General features: G+C 39.2%; 1 protein-coding gene across 5 annotated transcripts in view; it reads right to left on the bottom strand.

Annotated features, from left to right (window-relative positions):
* LOC131692748 (ras-related protein Rap-1b) overlaps window positions 1–20,473 on the bottom strand; it is a 250,214-nt gene that overhangs the window by 28,168 nt on the left and 201,573 nt on the right. For all 5 annotated transcript variants that reach the window (XM_058979982.1, XM_058979984.1, XM_058979981.1 and 2 more), the window contains one exon: window positions 9,133–9,589. In XM_058979982.1, the coding sequence (XP_058835965.1) occupies window positions 9,133–9,221 (89 nt within the window). In that variant the 5' untranslated portion in view covers window positions 9,222–9,589. The remainder of the gene's footprint in view (window positions 1–9,132; window positions 9,590–20,473) is intronic.

Here is a 20,473-nt window from a genome sequence, read left to right as displayed (position 1 = left end):
ATCTCAACTCGTACCACACACTCACTCTTTTCTCTGTGCGAGTAAAATGAGTACTCTTCCGGTTCTCCTCAGTTTCTGCCATTGCGTGCTCTGCGGCTTCCTTCACGAAATCATTGTACTTGTTTTTCTCATCTTCGTCAAGTTATGAGTCATTCTGAGTGGTGTCGCCACTTGATCTAGGGGTGATCATTCGATTCAGAAACCCTTAGCTTCCTTGTGGTTCACTGTGTACCATGCCGCTATTGGTACTTGTTGCGACTATTGGCAACGTAATCGGTGATCTTTGCTCCACGTGATTCTCCAATCACACTTGATTTTTCTCCCCTCACGACCGCTATCTGAATTCGTTGTGTGTAGTTACCTATTGTGATTCATTGGTTGTCTTTGCAAGCAGTGAGGTCAATCGAAGGTTGAATACGTTCCTTCATGAAGATCGAGTCCAGAACCGCGGCGGCAGAAGCCAAGAATGAATCCACTGAGTTTCTACTCCCATATCGCAAGCAGCAACTCTCTTCTTCATTTCCTGTATCTTTCAGGGTTTGTTTTGCCACTCACGTTTGGCACTCACGGTACGTTAAACCTAGTTTAGAGGTTGGGCGTGGGTACAGAAATCGGTCCAAAACCCTCTAATTGTATGTATTAAATTGGTAAATTAAATCATTCTTCATTCGTAATAAACATGCTTGCTTCTCTTTTTAGTAGCTAGAATAATGATAAATAATAATGTTATTTTAGGTTCAGGTGTTCATGCTTAATATGGGCGGCATAAAAATATTGCATATCCTTGTCGTGCGAGCAATCGATTGTTGTGTATTTGTAGCCTCAGTTTGTTTACTTCTGGTGATTATTCTTGTTCGAAATTTTTGGTGCTATTCCTATTGCTAGTATACCTTTTGTGAAAATAATATTTGAACGAATTATGTTTCCAGACCTTTTTTGCTATTCGCCGTTACGATATTCCTAAAAGGTATTGTTGGGCACCTGATGAGTCTCCTTATAGCCAAACGTCAAGATATTCCTAAAACCTTCAATAGCACAACCTTCCTGCTCAATTTTAAATTGAATCCCTATCCCTACTAACATCAATCTCCTTTCCCTCGTGACACTTGTATATATGGCCTTAAGGAATGTCAGACTAACATTCCTTTCCTTTCCTGCTGCAGGTATTCGCCCCTTCGATGTTTTCTTTGGCTTTCTTTTTTAGTTCGATTATCGAACCATAATTTAGTGTGAACACGGAAATGGCACCGTACAGGTGATTTATTGGGGAATTCAACGCACGTCTATCATACAATAATGCGAACAATTTATTGGGATATTTGTTCCATCACCCAACGTTTTTTATTTCCGATGTTTGAGAATCCGATTTTTAAAAAATATAACCGAAGTTCGTTAGTGTTTGACTGTCGCTCATTTCATGTTAATTCCAGCCGCATATCTTGAACTGTATATTCGAGAAATCAGTTCATCGTAGGTATTTGAAGGCGATGAAGGGATCACCTCTTCAGGAGACGGTATATCCGTGTGGTATCCGTTGGGCTGACATCTCTCGAAATAATTGACCCACTGGTTTCTGTTCCCATGTCGTAAGAGACGACTAACAGCGGATGTGGCTGTGGTCCACTAGGAGGTTGATAACAGTCTATTATCTTTCTCCTGACTAAACCAGCCTAGAGGCCTTGTGGCATCCGGCGGGTTGAAGTATCTCAGCCATGAATTGATCCACTGGGTTTCAGATTCCATGTCGTAAGAGGCGAACGAAAACAGGAGTCCTCGAGTCAAAGTGTTTCTCCATGCCGAGGACTGTATGACTGGCATGATTAAAATAGGCCAGTGTCGTGGGACAATGCTGTGTTAAGCGAATCTCTTACACAGTGGACGTTTGTTTCTTCGCAAATCGTGAGATTCAAATGATGGTCATGACACTAATTCCTACTTCGGGGCTCGCTATAGGCGATTTTAAGCCAACGTGTTTGGTATCTTAGAGTTGCTGTACAATAAGTGCCGGTGATGAAATGCGCAATACTCTAATCGACCATGGTTCGACCATGGCCCAAATTAATCTTCAGCATCGACGTACAGCAACTATGAATCTATCCCGCCTTTTGCAGGAAACAGCAGCTTTCATAGGTTCAAGAACCGTATTTCCATGAAGGAAACTTCTATGTTAGAAAGCTGTATGTAAACTTGGGAATAGTGCTATCGACGCATATCTTTTATCCGATCTTAAGGACATTATACAAGCGAGCCATAACATAGCTCATACGCCACACACACCCCTCCTTCCTGCCTAACCATGCATCTGACATGAGCAAATATAAAAATACGTTTTTCAACACACTAACCTTGCCGGTGTTCCACGAAACTGCTACTTGAGGAAGCTAGAACATTTTCCTATACAATCAACCCCAGTTTTTGACGGAAAGCCATCTGTAGTTCCTATTTTGTGCGAAAATATCACTTCTCTTCACTTGGGGTTTCTTTACGAAATATTCTTATTTTTCTTCTTCTCAATTTATAGTACATTTTCAAATGCACTTTAATCACACACAACTGCAAAAATACCCGCGAAACTTTAATCGTTTACTAACAAAACTTCAAATGTTCTGCCACTGTGCAGATGACCGAATGAAAATATGTGAAAACTCTCATTTGTGCGTTTGAATTTTCACTTCGAATTCCATGTTTTCTCAATGTAAACAAGCGAGTCGGTGCCAAGCAACAAGCGTGCGTTACTGGCTTCCACATATCTTCACCTTAAACTCGTGATAATTGTGCTGTCACAATTAATTTGACTGTTGATAACATAAACAGGAAATAAGTCCATTGTTCGGCATATTCGCCGCATAATGAATCATCACCTTCTGATGATTTGAAATACCCACCACATAATTTGAGGCAGCTCAATTTGAGAGGCTCCGAATTAATGAACAAATTGCATATACTTAATGTAGCAAATAACCCAACATTTGCACGATCAGGCAGAGAAGAGGTGTTAGATGTGACTCTCTGCTCTGACTGTATTACGCATTAGTTGGCAAACTGGCTCGTGCCCAACGAGCTCGAACCATCGTTATCTGATCATAAGTATATCGTATTTGATCATTTGAACACCTAGATGCCGCAACCTCTTGCGGTTCTACTGTGCGATAATTCAATTTTTAACAAATGGTAAAAAATTGGATTTGCGTGGACTTTGCTAGATGGTAAATTCCCACTCGTTTTGATCAAACCGTTGATGCGTATGGATCCTTTTTGGATTTTTGGGGAATCGAAAATTGAGTTACCTCCCACAACATCAGGTGTGAATACTGGTAGTTGCGAGAAACGTGCTCCTTCAAAATCCTAAAAACTGGGAAACAAATTGATCAAAATCAAAGAAAAGAAGCACAATCGCAGAGGTGCTCTCTTCAACACCGCTTCGGTTCATTGTATAGAGTCTTCGAGTGCCAATACTTATCGAGTGCAAGCAAAGTTGGAGAAAGGTCACTTTTCGATTGCGCTGAAGGATGATCTGTTAAGAGATCTTCACGGGTGTCTCCTTTCAATCCCTCCTAACTCATTTATCCCTAGTTTCAGTGAGTTTGGCTAGGAATGGTATTTTTTGGTTCCCTCCAGATTACGAACAAAGCTGTACCTGGGTGAAATAGAAATTGGAGGAGATAAGCGAAAAGGCAGGGGACTTCCGTTTTATTGTCGAACCATAAAGCCTGCACTAGAATAAGGTATTCCTTTACATTTCGTGGAATCCCAAGGAATGTTTGAAGAGTACTGATGTTTTGATGAGGCTAGAGTTCCATAATCCTTGTTAGTTCTGCTTACAGAGAAAAAACAGCAGTATTTTTGCAGTAGCGACGACTGTTCTCTGGAATTTCTAGCCAAAAACCCGGACCAGACCCGAGTTTTAAATTTAAATTTTAAATTTGGAAACCCGGAACCCGAATCCGAGTTCGGGTTCGGGTCGGGTCCGAGTTTCGGGTACAAAAACCCGAACCCGACCATCTTTTATATACTCACAATAGTCGGATTCATAAAGATCACATTAACATGACTCAGCGTGCTGAATAGTTGCTATGTGGTATTTGAGTTTGCAGTGACCGGTTACATCCCTGGTCAGCATGCAGCAGTGGAGTTTCAAAAAATTCAAGAGATGTTTCGAAATCACTGGGCACGGTTGTTCTCGGTTGCCTTTGTTTGGCTACACGTTTGTAGATGGACTAGTGGAAATTTGCAGAGCGGGCTCAGGACCTGCACATTCCCTGGCCGATTTGTCAGCCCATTCATTTCCAGTAATACCGGAATATCCGGGCGCCCAGACAAGATAGGTAGTGTTGACAATGCTTAGTTCTTCGATTTGGGTTCGGCATGCGATCACTAGTTGGGACCGTGATTTGTCCGAGCTAAGGTCCTTGATTGTAGCGTGATTATCGGAGTAGAAGTTAATAACATTGCCGGACAAGCTCTATTGAAATGATGATTGTACACCGCATATAATCGCGATTTCTGCTTGAAATACAGTGCAGCATCTACCAAGCGAGTTGGACTGTATCAATCTCATTTTATGACAGTAGACACCAGCAGCAGCACATACAGTGGGACGAGGGGCTCGATCTAATCTGTTGTACGCTTATTGCACAAAGCTACCCAGAGTTCCTTTGAAATTCTTGCAATTTATAAAATAGTAAATCAAAACAACGTGGGAACTATTACGTTGCGAAAACAATTATTATCAGTACAAATTTACTTCTCATGCGGGATAGATTAGGACTATCTCAACCTGATAAATGCGAAATCGAGAAGTCAATGAATCTGACAGTAGAAGAACCGAGGTTGACGGACCGGAATGCGTTCCAAAGAGCATGGTGGTTTTATTAAACATTGAATCTGGCTTATCCCATGTAAAAAGAGCATATTTTCAGGTAGCTCGGTTTAAGTCTTCTTGGAATGTCCATAACACAATAAACATTTGGCAGCCTAAACTAGCAGAACAAGTAATTTGTGCTACTTTCACTATGGGATTTGGAAAAAAAATGTACGGCTTGTGGAAGCGAATAGCGGATCATGATGAAGGGTTAAACACCATTACACAGACCGAAGACAATATCCAAACTGATGTACTGTTACAGGCAACAAAAAGTTTGTTCCAGTAGCAGGAGAAACTGGAAGTACCCCGGAGAAAATCGTTCCTGTACTCACTTCTGTTCTTTTTTCTTATTCTGGTAGCAAACCGGAGTAAAAACGAGCAAGTTTTTTTTTGCTCCTGTTTGCTCCGGAGTAACTTCCGTGTACTGGAACAAACCTAAAATCACAGAGACCAATTCAAAAAAGGTTGCGTTGCGTTGCGTTGCGTTGTGACAATGATTTTGGCGGATTGCACGCTGACTTCATCATGTTTGACTGCTGATTATCTAATAAGAGTTGCTTAGGAAATGGTAAGTAGGAATTCATACCAATCCGACCCATATTAAAACCTCAACAGCATGATAGCCATCATTGCCGGCCGCCTCCATCTCCATCGTTCACGGGGAAGGATAAAGGATAAGGTAGACAGGAAGTGTTGATGCTCCACCTACTTAATGGAAGAACGACCATTCATCAGACTCTTCCATAGGTGTCGCGGAGTTGGTAGTTTGGAAGGGTATCAGGTCTAGGATTCGCTCCAAGCAAGCGATGCGACCTGTAAAGCATATTTTATTAGGTAGTTGTTTAGTTAGTCTTCGAGTGCACGATCACTCGAAAAAGAGATCTTGTTTAGTTTTTGGTTCTTTTTAAACTCTGGGCAGCCGGCTACCGAGAGTATACTATGTTCCCTAAACAAAAGCAATTTGAACTCCACTCGGCCGACCGTGGGAGTATTGCCTAGAAAAGCTAATCTTATCTGCGTAATGGGCCGGATCACTATTTATTGCAACAGTATTTGGACAGAATTCGCTACTTCTTCTCTACGATATATTTATTGGCTTGAAAACTACCGAGTGATAACACAATATACAGGCAAAAATAGCGCGAGATGTTATAAATCAAGGAAAGTATTTCTTATTTTCCATATCAGATTGTTTGTGGAATACAAGTATACGAGCGATAATAACGAACACTGAAGGGAAATATAAAGGATTGTTAGCCTGATGCACGGGCTTGTTAGCAATACCGGAGCATGAAATTAGGTTCATAAAAACAGATGCGGCGAATTTTCAATATGTATTGACCCGTGATCATAGATACTAGTCAGATTATTCGTATTGGGGCTAATTTCCGATCAACTATTCATTTTTACGGCAATGACTAGATCTGTTCGCACCCTCTCATTCTGCTACTATCGGCAGAAGGCTGATAGCACCCAGTCGTCGCCGGTCTAAGGACCAAATGTCATCAATAGACTTAAACTCGCGTGGAGGCATGAAATAGGAAACTTGTGAGAATTTTGTTATCCCACCGTTTGACGACCCACAGAGACCAATCCAAAAAAGGTGGGACAAAAAGGTGGGTCAAAACCCTTTTTGAGGCCTTGGATGTCATTTTACAAATAAAAACTTTTTAATTAGACTAAAGTATAGTACCCGAGCAAAAATTTTATTCCAAATTTTTTTTAGAGGGTTGATGTCTTCGGCAAAGTTGTAGAATATTTTGGTTTGAATAAATTCGTCGAAGATACCACAGACATGAGACCTCATTTTCGAGGCGACATTGTTACCTTAATGTTACCTTAATTGATAATTTTAATATTCTCTACAAACTTGCAAGTATCACTAAAATACAACTTTTTGTCGAAGAAATTAACACTGTATAATCAATATTTTGACTCCTTACACTAATTTCACCTAAATGTGCACTATTTTAATCAAAGATTTTTGTTTTCATAAGTACTTGGTGGCAACCAAACTTTATCTATACTGTTACTCTATTATTCCAAGAATAAATTAAACACTACATAGCAACAGGATATAGTGGAACTCACTATTTGAGTGACCATTTATGCATCGCAGTTTATAACATGAAATGTGATTATATTATTTTTAATTTATATTTATATACTAATTGTTAAAAACAAAATTATTTTACACGCAAGTATGTAGAACGTAGTTGATCAATTACGGTTACAATATGGAAAGGTTAAAAATATTAATTTTGAGGTTAATCTGCCAAAAACGAACAATGATTCAGGCTCAAAAAATAAATCCACACTTTGTATACAGTATTTTCAATCGAATTGTCCCAAATACAATATTTGATAACTTTACTGAAGACCTCAACCAGTAAAACGAAATTTGAATTTTTTTTTTGGTCCGGGGATTCTACTTTAGTTTAACCAATAAGGTTAGATTCATAAAAATGGGACAATACCTATTTGAAGCCTCAGTTAGCGTTACAGCATCTAGGTGTCCTTGGAAAAATATTTACAATATAATTCTACAATTTCTGCAATCACCCACACATACTTTCGCCCGCGACCTCGCCAACATTAAAACACCACTGTAATTTAGGGAACGTTCTAGTACCTACAAATTTACGAAGGCGGTCCCAAGCATTAACCCACTGCTCGCGCGATCATGAATCGATCACGTCCGAAAGTCTCTACCCTCGGTCCTAGCAGCCTAGCCTCATGCCTTCAGTTGGATCATTAAAAAATACGCTCTTCTTCTTCTTCTAATTCTAGTTATTTTCCGTCGGTCTATTTCCGCTACGAACATCGATTCCCACTAGACATCGACCTATCAACACATGTACCGGGACCAACGGCTTTACTTCCCTTCCGAAGGAAGGCGTAACCACAGATTTTTATCACCTCAGAAAAATCTTAACGACCTCGGCTGGGATTGAACCCAGACCAACTGGGGTGAGTGGTGGTCACGCTTACCGCTCAGCCTCCGGCGCCGTCAAAAATTATCCTCATTCACTAGACCAGTGATTCTCAACCCGGGGTCCTTGGACCCCTAAGGGGCCGCGAAGTCGTTGCGAAGTCCACGAAGAAAAATGTATTTTCCGAGTGCAGATTTAAATTTCAAGTGTTGTTTCCTAACAAACTGAAAATGATATATTGATAGCATACAAAATCAATGTTTATCCGTGGGGGTCCGCAGCAATCCACAGCAATTTCTAGGGATCCGTGGTACGAAAAAGGTTGAGAACCGCTGCACTAGACAATAGGTTCCATGGCGACATGACCGGGAACTCTACTGATAAGGAACAACTCACTCTCTTCTAGCATTTGAATCGTACATATGCTCACGCACGTACAAACGCTCGAGCCTATCGCGATGATACACGCGAGCGTGAAGTCCTTACATCCGCACATATGTGAACCTTACAATGAGTATCACATTCAGATTCACGACCCACTGCAATTGGTCTTAAGCAGTGTTTTAATGGGTTACATTTCCCGTCTCGTCTGCAATTGTAGAGTGATTCCGAGACCCTAGCTGTACAGCTCCAGTAGGACAACTCTCGAAAAAAATGGCTTTGCAGTTGAAATTTTCGTGTCATGCAACTCAAACACGTTCAATGATTTATTCTTCTATCTACTTTACATTTGAGGAATGCATTGTGAACCAATTTGAATGGGCCTGCCAGGTCCATGGCGTGGTCTTCTTGTGGCTTTGGTGGAGTCTCAGTTCCGCGACCCTTTGGTGTTTACATTGGCTTTCTTTTTCAGATCGACCTTCGAACAATAATTTAGTGTGGACTTGAAAATGACACTTTTCTTGACTTATTTTTTTGTTTCTTCGCTTATTTTATCCAATTCTTTGCTATATTTTTAATATAAATCTAGTTCCACGCAGCTGTGAAGCAAGGTTCCAAAAGATATGTCCCTCATGTTCCCGACATAACCGCTCGGTTAATAAAATTTAGCTCGCCCTCCGGGCAAGAATTAAGATCTAAATCCCTTTCAAGTTCCAGCGAAACTGTCAACATTACCCATGCTCAGAATGGTGAACGCAAAAGTGCATAGCAATTTGTGTCGTAATCAAAAGCACTACACAGTCACAGCTTTAATTCACTGCTAACACGAAACCACTCATTTAAACTTCAAAGCCATCCGGCTTCATATATGATAATGATGATGATACATTAAACCTAACAGAGAGGAAAAGACCGGCTAGAACTAGGAAATGAACAAAATAAAACACCACTCACTTCTCGCGTTTGGGTTTATCTTCCGGGCTGTCGTCCTTCATAAAGGATGGCTGCAAGCTGAACCGTCTCCTCAGATGTCGTCCCTTCATTTCGCCGGCTTTCCTCGTTTTGCTATTCTTCGGAGGTAGGAGGGAAGGGGTTGGAAAAACCGTGGACACTGGCTCTCGACTTCCTTCCCGAACACGCTATATACGTGTATATATGTATATTTGTGCACGGAAAACTTACTGGTTCCTTCGGGTCGGTGTCGTTCTGTTTACTGGTTGTGTCGCTGCAAACGATGCTTGAATATCGCTGTCACGGAACGGATTCCACGCAGGATCGCGCTTTAATCAAGTTTTTCCTTATGCATCGTCATTATTCTTCGTCTGCTGCCTTTCAGGAAAGTCGCTTCTGCTGTCTCTGAAGTTGCACTAGCGCTCCAAGGGGTACGAACTGCTGATGAAAGTTGACTGGCCTGAAAGAAGCGGAGATGAAAAAAAGGATTAATCAGGAGATATTTACGAGCTTTTCCGCTGCCACTGGAGAGGAAATTGCCTTTTGTAAGGGTGTTCCTTTTCCGTGTTTTTTCATATTCCAAAGAGCGTTTAACTTAGCGTGGAACTGATTATACTAATATTTGTAATAATCACTTAGCTAGCACGTCGTTCAGGGGCCGGGAAATTATTAAGAGAGGGAGCTTATTAAACTTGATACGGATAGGCTCTAAGTGTACGGGCTAGGAATTGAGCCATAACGTTTCGCACAACGTCATACCGTTTGTTTATGTATTTTGTGGAAGTCATTAAATATTTTGAATTTTAATGTAAATCTCAGTAATTCTGAAAGGTAAGCCGGTGCATATTTTGGCACAAAACAACAAAAAATCAGTTTATCATCCCTGCACTTTTCCTCATCACGAAACAATATGTTTTCCATTGGAACCGGTTTTTAATGGATGCTATGCTTTTAATTAAACATCATATCCCTGTACTATCAATGGAAAGCATATAACCGGTGCACACCTGTATGTAAATCTGTTGCTTCCATGGCAGTACCCTATTTTTAGACTATTCATCCAATCAACACTTCCAATAAAGCTCACAGTAATTGAAAAGCATGGCGTAATTTTCATTTCTTTTATTCCACCGATCCACCGAGGATCCCGAATAGAAATGAATGACAACAATTTGTAATGTAATGCCCAATTTTATATAATAATATATAGAACAATAACCGTAAACGTTTTCTGTTTTATTTGATGTTTAATTGTACTCGGGTTCCACTTGATGCTTCAAATTGATGAATTGATAGTACAAAAGAATAAGCGGTTTGGCTCAGATTTGAGTATCTTTCTCAGCATTTATATCTGTATTAAATTTATTATAAATCAATCTTTTCTTGCAAAAGAGTGATAAAAAATAATGAATGCGATTTTGTGCCAAACTGTGCTACTCACATCACAGGTTGACGACAGTGTGTCATCCACTGAACATCCCGTTCGATCCGTTGTTGCTTGATTCAATATTGATAAGTGAGAAAAAGTTCATCCCGATAGAGAGATGAAATCACTTCCAACCCAAGGCAATCCCGGCACAATCATCTATGGCAAGGAGCGTGGAAAACTTGCGGCAAACGTCAGTCTGAATCACATCGTCAGGCAACATTAAATCTCGATTTAATTTTCGCCTTGCAAGAAGCGAACAGAAGCAGATAGCGTCTTGGAGCCCTTCTATTCCGGCCTCTTTCAACAGCAGCAGCAGCAACGAGTTCAACAAAGAAACATAATTCATGGTAAGCACGGACTTAGTGTATAGTCGAAGAAGGATTCGCACACTTTCGATATATTGGTTAGGGAGATTGTTCCTGCTTTCATCTCAGCCATTGTTCTCTGATAATGAACAAAATCGAATAAAACATCAACTCGCTGAATGAACTTTAACAGATATGGCAGCGCTGCAGAGTCACTCGGACGTGTCTTTGTGTTCGTGCAGTAATTTTCAAAGTTTTCCAATGGTATATGCTGTGATTTGACGGGAAATCGGAGTCAATCGTTCACACGGTCGTTTCTTTTGTTGAGTGCCTTGTTAATAAGTAAAAAAAATAATTCGTAACCGAAAGTTTTACCGAGAAACAAGTACGCTTTGTTCTCTCCGGTGTGGTTTATTCTTTTCGGCAGTACGAAGGTGCTTACTGTGGCAGAGTCTGTAGTAAAGCACTGCGAATAGGCTACTGCGATATTCAAAACTATCAAATTGACACAGGTACTTTCCACGAAGGAAGAGTAAGTTCTTGACGACCTCAAACGAAACGAGGACCCTGCGTGAACACCCAAAAATGTTCTCCCAACCCCTGGTGGGACAAAGAGTGTTCAGACGTATATACGGAGAAGGCTACTGCGTATAATGCCTTCCAGAACGAGGGGTTAGTCACTAGCTATCGACAGTACGCGATATTAGAAACGCGAATGAAAAATTTCACGCCAAGAAACGTAGTCACTAGCGCCGATTTGTCGACGGGTTAACAAGAGAAACATCGATGAGCACTCTTTGGGGCTCTGCCCGACGTATACGAAACCGAAACGGTACTAACGAGAGCGCGAAATATTTAAATCGTTGGATATTCGATTTCGCCAAGAAGGTTTGACCGGATACCGCCCGGCACCGAATGTATACCGCGTCGCGTCCCCTCTCGATAATGCGAACGAAACACCGTTTTCGATGGTGCAGTTCTCATTTGCTCTCTTATCATGTAACAATAAAGCACCAGGGCCAGACTTTTCGTTTCAACTTGTTGAAGAATCTGCCAGATTCCGCAAAAAGACGCTTGTTGAATTTGTTTAATAAGTTTCTTGAGAGTAACATTGTCCCACATTACTGTGGGAAAACCAGCCTCCAACCACAACTCGTATCGACCGATTGCAATGCTATCCTGTATCCGGAAGTTATTCGAGAAAATGATTGCCTTGCGTTGCTCTCAACAGAAATTCAAATGGCATATGCTAACAAAGAGCAGATGGCATCAGTATTCTTGGATATTAGGGAGCTTTTGATTCAGTTTCTATCGACATTCTTTGTGAGAAATTGTACCAGCATGGTCTTTCACCAATTTTACACAACTTTTTGCTAAACCTGTTGTCTGAAAAACAAACGCATTTCTCGCATGGTGATTTATCGACATCACGATTTTGCTACATTGGCCTTCCCCAGGGCTCAAGTCTAAGTTCTCTTCTCTACATTGTTACGTGAATAACATTGACGAATGTCTTGTCAATTCCTGCACGCTAAGATAGCTTGCAAATGACGTTACAGGTTCTGAAAGCCGTCGAATGGCAAGAACCACTGCAAGATACCTTGGACAAATTGTCTGCTTGGGCTCACCAGCTGGGTATAGAGTTCTCCACGGAGAAAACTGAGCTAGTCGTATTTTCAAGGAAGCGTGAATCAGGGAAATCACAGCTTCAGTTAATGGATAAAACTATTGCTCAGGTTTCAACATTTAAATATCTCAAGTTTCAAGATCGCAAGAGATTTTTCTATTCGCCCTGAAAAGTAAAATTGAAAAGTCAAAGCAAGTCTTCAAAATAAAAAAAGTTTCAAAATCCATTGAGAAAATGCTTTACCATTTATTCCCAAAAAAGTGCTCAATTTTAGCCCTCGCGAGTAGAAGACCCCCTTAACCCATTCATGCCCATGTGGTTTGTGGACAACAACGTTTTTAAACAGCTATAACTTTTGATTGAAGCGAGATTTGCTCACAAAAACATGTAAGGCTCATTTATGTGATTATTGCCTTTAATTTGAGTATTAACAGTTACAAGGATAAGCTCTAGAACTGAAGTTATTGCAATTAGTCTGATTGGATTCCGATGGAGCAGTGCTGCCAGGAACAGTTTACGTTGACAACGGAAAATAATTTTTTCATGTATCTTCGTTATGGTGCAATATAATTGAAAACTGATAAAACTTATCAATTTAGACTGTCGTTGGCTACGTTTTCCACGTAATTGGACTATTGTAATTATTCTAGGAGAATTGTATTGAGCATTAGAAGGTATAAATTGACCAGATTATAGCACTGCCATGGAAGCACCTATCTTTATGAAAATAGACTTTTCGTGTTCCTTGACCCTACCGTTTTCAAAGAAAAATAGTTTTGAAACCCTACATGCACTAGAAAAAAGTTGGACATGAAAGGGTTAAGGGCTTGAATGTGAACCGGGACTTCGTACGATGTCAAGGCTCATGAAGAATTTCGCACTAAATCGTATTCAGAGTTGGCTGCACCTTCTCAGATTTTAACCCATTCATACTCATATTGTTTGTGGACAGAAACGTTTTTAACAGCTATAACTTTTGATTGAGGTAAGATTTGCTCGCAAAAACAAGTAAGGCTAATAAATGTGACTATTGCCTTTCATGTGAGCATTAACAGTTACAAGGATCAGCTCAAGAACTAAAGTTATTGCAATTACTCTGATTGGATTTCAACGATGCAGTGCTGCCAGGGACAGTTTATGTTGACGACGGAAAATGAATTTTTCATATATCTTCGTTATTGTGCAATATTTTTGTAAACTAATAAAACTTAACAATTTCGACTGTCTTTGGCTACGTTTTCCATGCACCATGGACTATTGTAAATATTCTTGTAGAATTGTATTGAGCATTGGAAGGTAAAAATTGAGTAGCTTCTAGCACTGCAAGGGAAGAACATATCTTCATGAAAAAAAAAAAACTTTTCGTGTTTCTTGATCTCATCGTTTTCAAGGAAGAATAGTTTTGAAACCCTTCATGCACTAGAAAAAAGTTGGGCATGAAAGGGTTAATGAAACATTCTGTACATGAAAACTTTGTCACAAAAAGCCACTTTGCATACTTTGTTTTTCCAAAAATAATCTAGACTGTTTTTTGAAAAGGATCAAACTTTTTTACCAATTTTTTCAAATGGATAAGATCTAAACATGACAAATCCTACAAACTACAAGAGGCAGCCCTATGGGGTTGCACGAATTGTAGACGTAGGACTATACTGCCGCTAGAAGCATAATTGTCCCATGTGTATAGGGATTGCCATAGCACATGGAACAGTTATGTTTCTAGCGACAGTATACTGCCTAATGTAAAATATTTATTTTCTTTGTAAATTTAGAGTAATAATTAATCAAATATATTTCTTACGTCTAGTATAGTTATCAGGTCATTTCATTTGTAGTAGGTGATCGAATCCGATTAAACTTATTTGAAGAAAGAAGACAGAAAACCGTGGCCGAACTAATATCTGGAACTTAATCTTTGTAGTACAAGATTAGCTTTTAAAAATTGTAAAAACTTTTCGAAACCCGAACCGGTGAAGAAAAATCAAATATTAGGCAATATAATCACTTGCACTTCACTATTTAACAGATACCGGTATTTCGATTACTACTTGTAATCTTCTTCAGTGTTTGTATCAGTCAGTTACCTAGGTCCTAGACTGATACAAACACTGAAGAAGATTACAAGTAGTAATCGAAATACCGGTATCTGTTAAATAGTGAAGTGCAAGTGCATTTAACTATAAAAACACAGTGGAATTAAATGGAAGAAAACCTTTGAAACGTTACGTGCATTCCACTAAGACCTCCGTTCGCGTATATATTGTGAATATAATGACATTTCATGTATAAACCAAGCTTTCTAGTTATATTTTGCCGTTTCCTTCAACTTTTCTAAAGTACGCATACAAATGTAGCAAATGCAGTGGTTTTAATCAAATATCGAAACTATAAATATACAAGAATCGAAAACAATTTTATATATGGACTTAGATGCGTTTTGCAACGTTTTTTTTTCGAGTGGCAGTGTCATAAATCATAAATCGGCTGTGTAGTATGTGCCTATTAGCAGAATCAAAATAGGATAGGCTGAGTGGAAATGAATCACGTGAAGTGGAAATGAACCAATGAATTGATCAAACGTAAATAATAAACTTTCGTTGTGCTTTCCATTGATCCGCGTAAATTCTTTACTAAGACAGATTTCGTCTTTGCGCAACGAAAGCACAGATTGCTATTATGCAGGTTACGCATGCAACCGCTAACAATTTGTTGGTAACAAATTAGATATAAGATTTTATGGTCACCGCAACATATTTATTTCGTGGACTTGTTAATTTTCCTCGGTTCATTTTCACCGAGAAAAATCGACAAGTCCACGAAAAAGAAATACAAATTAGATATACTTACCTACACATTCGCCTCAAACATTGAACCCAAGCGCACAAAGCAAAAAGAAGCATCGCTGATGGGTAGAGCGAAAGAGACAAGTAGTACCACGACACTATGTTAACCGTGTTTGCAAATTGAGCTCGAATGTACAAGCGATTTTGTGTACGAATAATTCTAGAGCTTTTATTCAAAACGACAAATCTACAATGGGTGACTCTCTTTATTTTTTTTTTCTTTCGATTTTTACGGCGTCAGTATAGCACTTTTCACTTATTTCACAGTACAGATCGCAAGACTATGGTTTTGACTAGCATATTTTGCAAAGAGTTGAGGGATAAATGTTAAAGGGGCCGAATTATCACAACACAAGAGAAAGTAAACAAAGAGAGTCACTCATTGTAGATATGACGGAGGCCGGTGGTTGAGTGGTAAGCGTGACCGCCAATCATTCCAATTGGCCTGGGTTCAATTCTAGCCGAGGTTGTTGAGATTTTTCTGAGCTGAAAAAATCTGTGGTCACGTCTTCCTTCGGAAGAAAAGTAAAGCTGTTGGTCCCCGGACCATGAGTTGATGGATCGATATCTCGTCCAGGTAGTAGAGTCACCTCTCTGGCGTCGGTAAATAAGAAGTAGAATCCAACTTCTTTACTTACTAACAAATATATCCTCCTCCCGTGATACTTGTGGAGTGCAGTAGTATATACGGCCTCTAACAAAAGCAAGTATCGAGCTAATAATTCGAATAAAAAAATCTAGAATTGTGTTCGAGATTGTACATAAAAGTGTGCTGAAAACGACAACACAACACAAAAGTAAGAATAGTGTTTTAACGGATAAGCTCAGTCGCGTGTTGAACGCCACTGGGTAGCGTGCCTCCACAACCAGTGTAACGGACTTCTAACTCAGCTACACTGGCTGTGAAAACACACAGCGCAGTGATCTGCTCCACCTGCCGTTCAACAGGCAACTAAGCTTGTTCGGGCATATCCGTTCTTTAAATAATTATGAGGACGTGATTCATAGAAGCGTAGCGCGCTAGGTACACAAATCTGTTGTGCCGGACTGAGGAAGCGCTATCTTCTATGTGTTAATGCGCAATATTTTTAACAGGTTGTACATTATTTAAAGTTTTAATGCCATGATATCAAAAATCTTTGGGTTTATCTATTGGAATCTATTCTAAGAAGTATTGTCGGCAAGAAGTCTAATCTGTAGTACGGGTACTCAGGAGTAGGAGGCGATGATACAGTACTGCTTGTGTATTAGATAAAGAACAAAGCAATTCACTGACATTCAATAGCGGGGCTATTGTTAGTTTCTGTTCTGTGCGATGTGAGAAGGCTCTTTCTTTTTTAGGGAAAACTTTGCCACTGCGACCACTATGTATACATATGACGCGATGAAACAACAGAGAAACCTGAATAAGTAATTCTGCAGAGCGACTAAAATGATGCGACTGGATGCTAGTTAGGAAAAATGTTTTGGTTTGATTTGCTCAATATGTGGCAGCTAGCTTGTTCACGCACATCTTAAAATTACTCGTGAGAACGTGGCCAATACGATAAGCAACGATACATCAATTAATGGGAATCGACACAAAAGCTCCTCTTTCATCTTTTTATACTCTAAATACAAGAGTTTTCGGAATTGGCCTCAGATCCTCTCATAAATACCAGTTTTAATAAAACGACATCTTCTAAAGCAATCTTCGATATTCGTACGGGTTTTAGGCGTTAGGGTGCAAAAACTTTAATTCAAACTATTTCTCAAAATAAAATAAAATTGTTCCTAATCTTGCCAACAAACAAACATTACAGCTTTTTCTAAGAAGCCGGACATCTATTTCTTTCTTGATATTGAATGTGATATAAAAATCAAGAGGTAATTACGTTTATTCCAAAAGCAATTTTTGCGTATTTCTTGGTAAACTATACTGCAAACTTTTCCTTGCCCTTAATATTGAAATTAGTGATCTTTTAAAAAGTAAAGTGATCATTTCACATTTCAATATCGTTGAATAAGTTTAATATAATATACAATATCCAAAGTGAAAACGTGTCTATCCGTGTGAATCCAAAGGCAAAAAGACTTCACAAACTTCAATATTGCGTTGAAACCTTACCTGGCTAACAAAAACAACACCTAGAGATGGGTAATGTCAGAATCGTAGCCGTCAGGTCTTGACTTTTAAGTTTATTTTGGTTGTTGAATTTTCTATCATATGATAAGATAGGAAATTCATTAATCAAAAGAAGCGTAAAACCGTAGTATAGTTTAAAAAATGTTTGAGATATCGGATAAATTTCAACAATTTAAAAAGAAAATCTAATCTTTTACATGTATCCGAAGTGAAATGATTGCGCTCCACCATATTTATAGATTCGTGTCAATTTGATGTTATTTTTGAAAAATTGAACAAGGATTACTTAAATTACAAGCTATCAGTATACACTCCGAAAACTGGCACTTACATAATGTAAAAATAACTGTGCCATGTACACATCGTAAAACATATTTTCTCTTGGACATTACTGGAGTGTCACTATTCCTAATTTTTTCGCGAATCAAAAACTCTACATATTGGAATAATTTCAAATTCTTGGTAGTTTCCCTTGATAAATTAAATCATTGAAATATATATTTTGTCTATAGTCTATGAGGTCTGAAAAAATATTGTCAAAGGTGTGGAAAACTTGAAAGATTTGTTTGATCACAAAAATTAAACTTTCTTATTCTAGATGTTCATTTCAAATCAAAAAGGATTTGCAAAATTGTTCAAAGCCAATAGAGCTAAACTTTTCATATTTGCTTTGTAGACAAATTAATATTCGTAGAATACACACTTTTTGATACTCCGAGAATTCAATGGGATAAGGCAATGAGAATTGCCGGTGTGCCTTTTGCCATTATTGCAGGGATCGTAAAATTGTTCTGAACTACTAAAAGTTTGTCCGCAATATTTTCAATTCGTAGGTTCAGTGATATAAGAAGTACTATTTTTGTGAAAAATCATCTGTAAAAAGATATTTAAATACCGCGATTGTCGTTTCTTATCAATTGAATGTAGAAATGGTATATGTAAAGATTAGATCATGATTTTGAATTATTGCCAAATTCGCCATACCGCAGAATTGTTAATAATGGCAGGATGCCAGATCTGGCTAGTGTAAAGTTGAACTGCTTCACCAAGTCCGCAAATCGCCTGCCAGATCAGAAATCTTCGTTTCTCGCGATCCATCTCTGGAACGGGCAACTTGGATTTGATACTGAAAAATTGATGTTCAGAGAGTTGAGAAAAGTCGGCCTTGCCGTAAGTTTTGTCATACTATTCGCGATTAACATGATTTGATTAGCAATTGTAGGTAGAGTTTCTTAAGGCAGGGTTTTGCTATGACACTTTCCTACTCATTCTGAATTGGTGTCTTGTACACCTTGTACATATGTAGTTTCGATGCCCTTGCGTTTTCTAGTTACAACAAGGAGTCTTATGACTGGTTGGCCTAAGAGATATTTGATTTCTTAAATGTCTATTTTTTCTATTATGGTTTGGAATTGTTTCACTAATAACCCTGCAAATTTTTATTCAGTTTTCAGTGACTATCTCGTGTGATCAGAATTAATTAATTTGTGCATTCAATTGTTTATCCGCTCCCGAAACAAAATCCTAGCTACGGGCCTACTATACGCTCCTGAATTTCTTTTGGAGAATATTTATATTTTCGGAGATCGCGCAAATAACTCAATGAACTGAGAGCCGCTGGTGCTCAAAGACGATTTCACTGGATTTTCAGAGCGACGTACACTCAGTTCACTAGTGCGAGTTCCGGAAGGTTAATGAATTTCTGGGTTGAGAGTATATCTTTAAGCGAAAAAAAAACAAAAATGTGTGTACATACATCGCAAATGCACGCAGCCCCCGGAAAGTTAAGTTGAATCTCGGCGCAAATACCCTATACCTTCGCGTGTTGGATGCTGCTGTGACAGTACGCTGCAAAATGTAGATGCATTTATCAATAAAGTAACATCTGACAGACCGGGTGGCACATTTTGTAGCAGTGCAGCACGCTTCCTCGAACCGATCACCGCCCACAATGAGGATGATTCTGTTAGCCTTGGTGGGAAATTGCTGCCATTTATCTATTGAATTACTGATTGTACTCAAAGAAAGACCACCAGGAATTTATTTCGTTGAAAATGAATAGATGAATGCACAGAAGTCATACTCAACAGTGCGTGCATTTGTAAATGTTGGGCTTCAATCTGGCTAATGAGTTGGAGTTTCAGGTTTCAACCGAATTTTCGCTCAACTTTTACCTTAAGAGGCTACTTGCGTCATTCCCCGACAGCGAAGATATAATCTGCCCGTAAATGAATTTGTTGGCGGGTAACATCTTTTCAAAGATAAAAAAGGTTCCTTATTTCGCATTCAGATCCAACGAAAGGCACCCGTCCGAAATAAATGTTTTCCTTTTTTTACGCCCGATTGTTCTTCTATTTTGCTTATTTAACACTTGAAATTGCTTTCTTAAAGCAAAACAAAGTCATTTTTCAACCGGCGGATTTTCTTTCTCTCTGGGCGTTCCGTAGCAAATCTGGAAGCTGCTGACCTTTCGATTTTGATTACATTGAAAAATTGAACTACTTGTGTCATCCGTTCTCCCTGTTCCGTAGGTCGACGGATCTCGTGGGAAAAATACATTCTAGGAAATATAAATAGCAGTGGCTGCTTCCAGACAAGAAACGACAATATGTACAAACATTGCTTTCCTCGTTGGCGGAACTTTTCGATTTGATACGGCCTGGGGGCATGTGTCCTTAACTCAATGTTTACCGGATGGGCCCACTTTGGAGCTGATGAGGGCAAACAGCGTAGCTCTTGTGTGGGTCGATAAGCCGACAAAATAACATTTGATTCGATGGGAAATAAATCAGACTTTGATTTTTATTCGTTCTTAATGAGGGGATCCGGTACATGCTGCTGCCGGCATAGACAGTTGGACCTTTTCTTGTTATCATTGTCACACGTCGCACTTTATATGTAGTACCAGCACGAGCGCTTAGCATTAAATTCACATATGTTATGTGCTGAAACTTTTTTTGAATGACTACTTCCACTGTAGGTTGTGAATATGTTACATTAAGTACGAAGCATTTC

The sequence above is a fragment of the Topomyia yanbarensis genome, chromosome 3 (assembly GCF_030247195.1).
Source record: "Topomyia yanbarensis strain Yona2022 chromosome 3, ASM3024719v1, whole genome shotgun sequence".
Classification (NCBI taxonomy): domain Eukaryota; kingdom Metazoa; phylum Arthropoda; class Insecta; order Diptera; family Culicidae; genus Topomyia; species Topomyia yanbarensis.
This window is presented reverse-complemented; position numbering and strand designations above follow the sequence as displayed.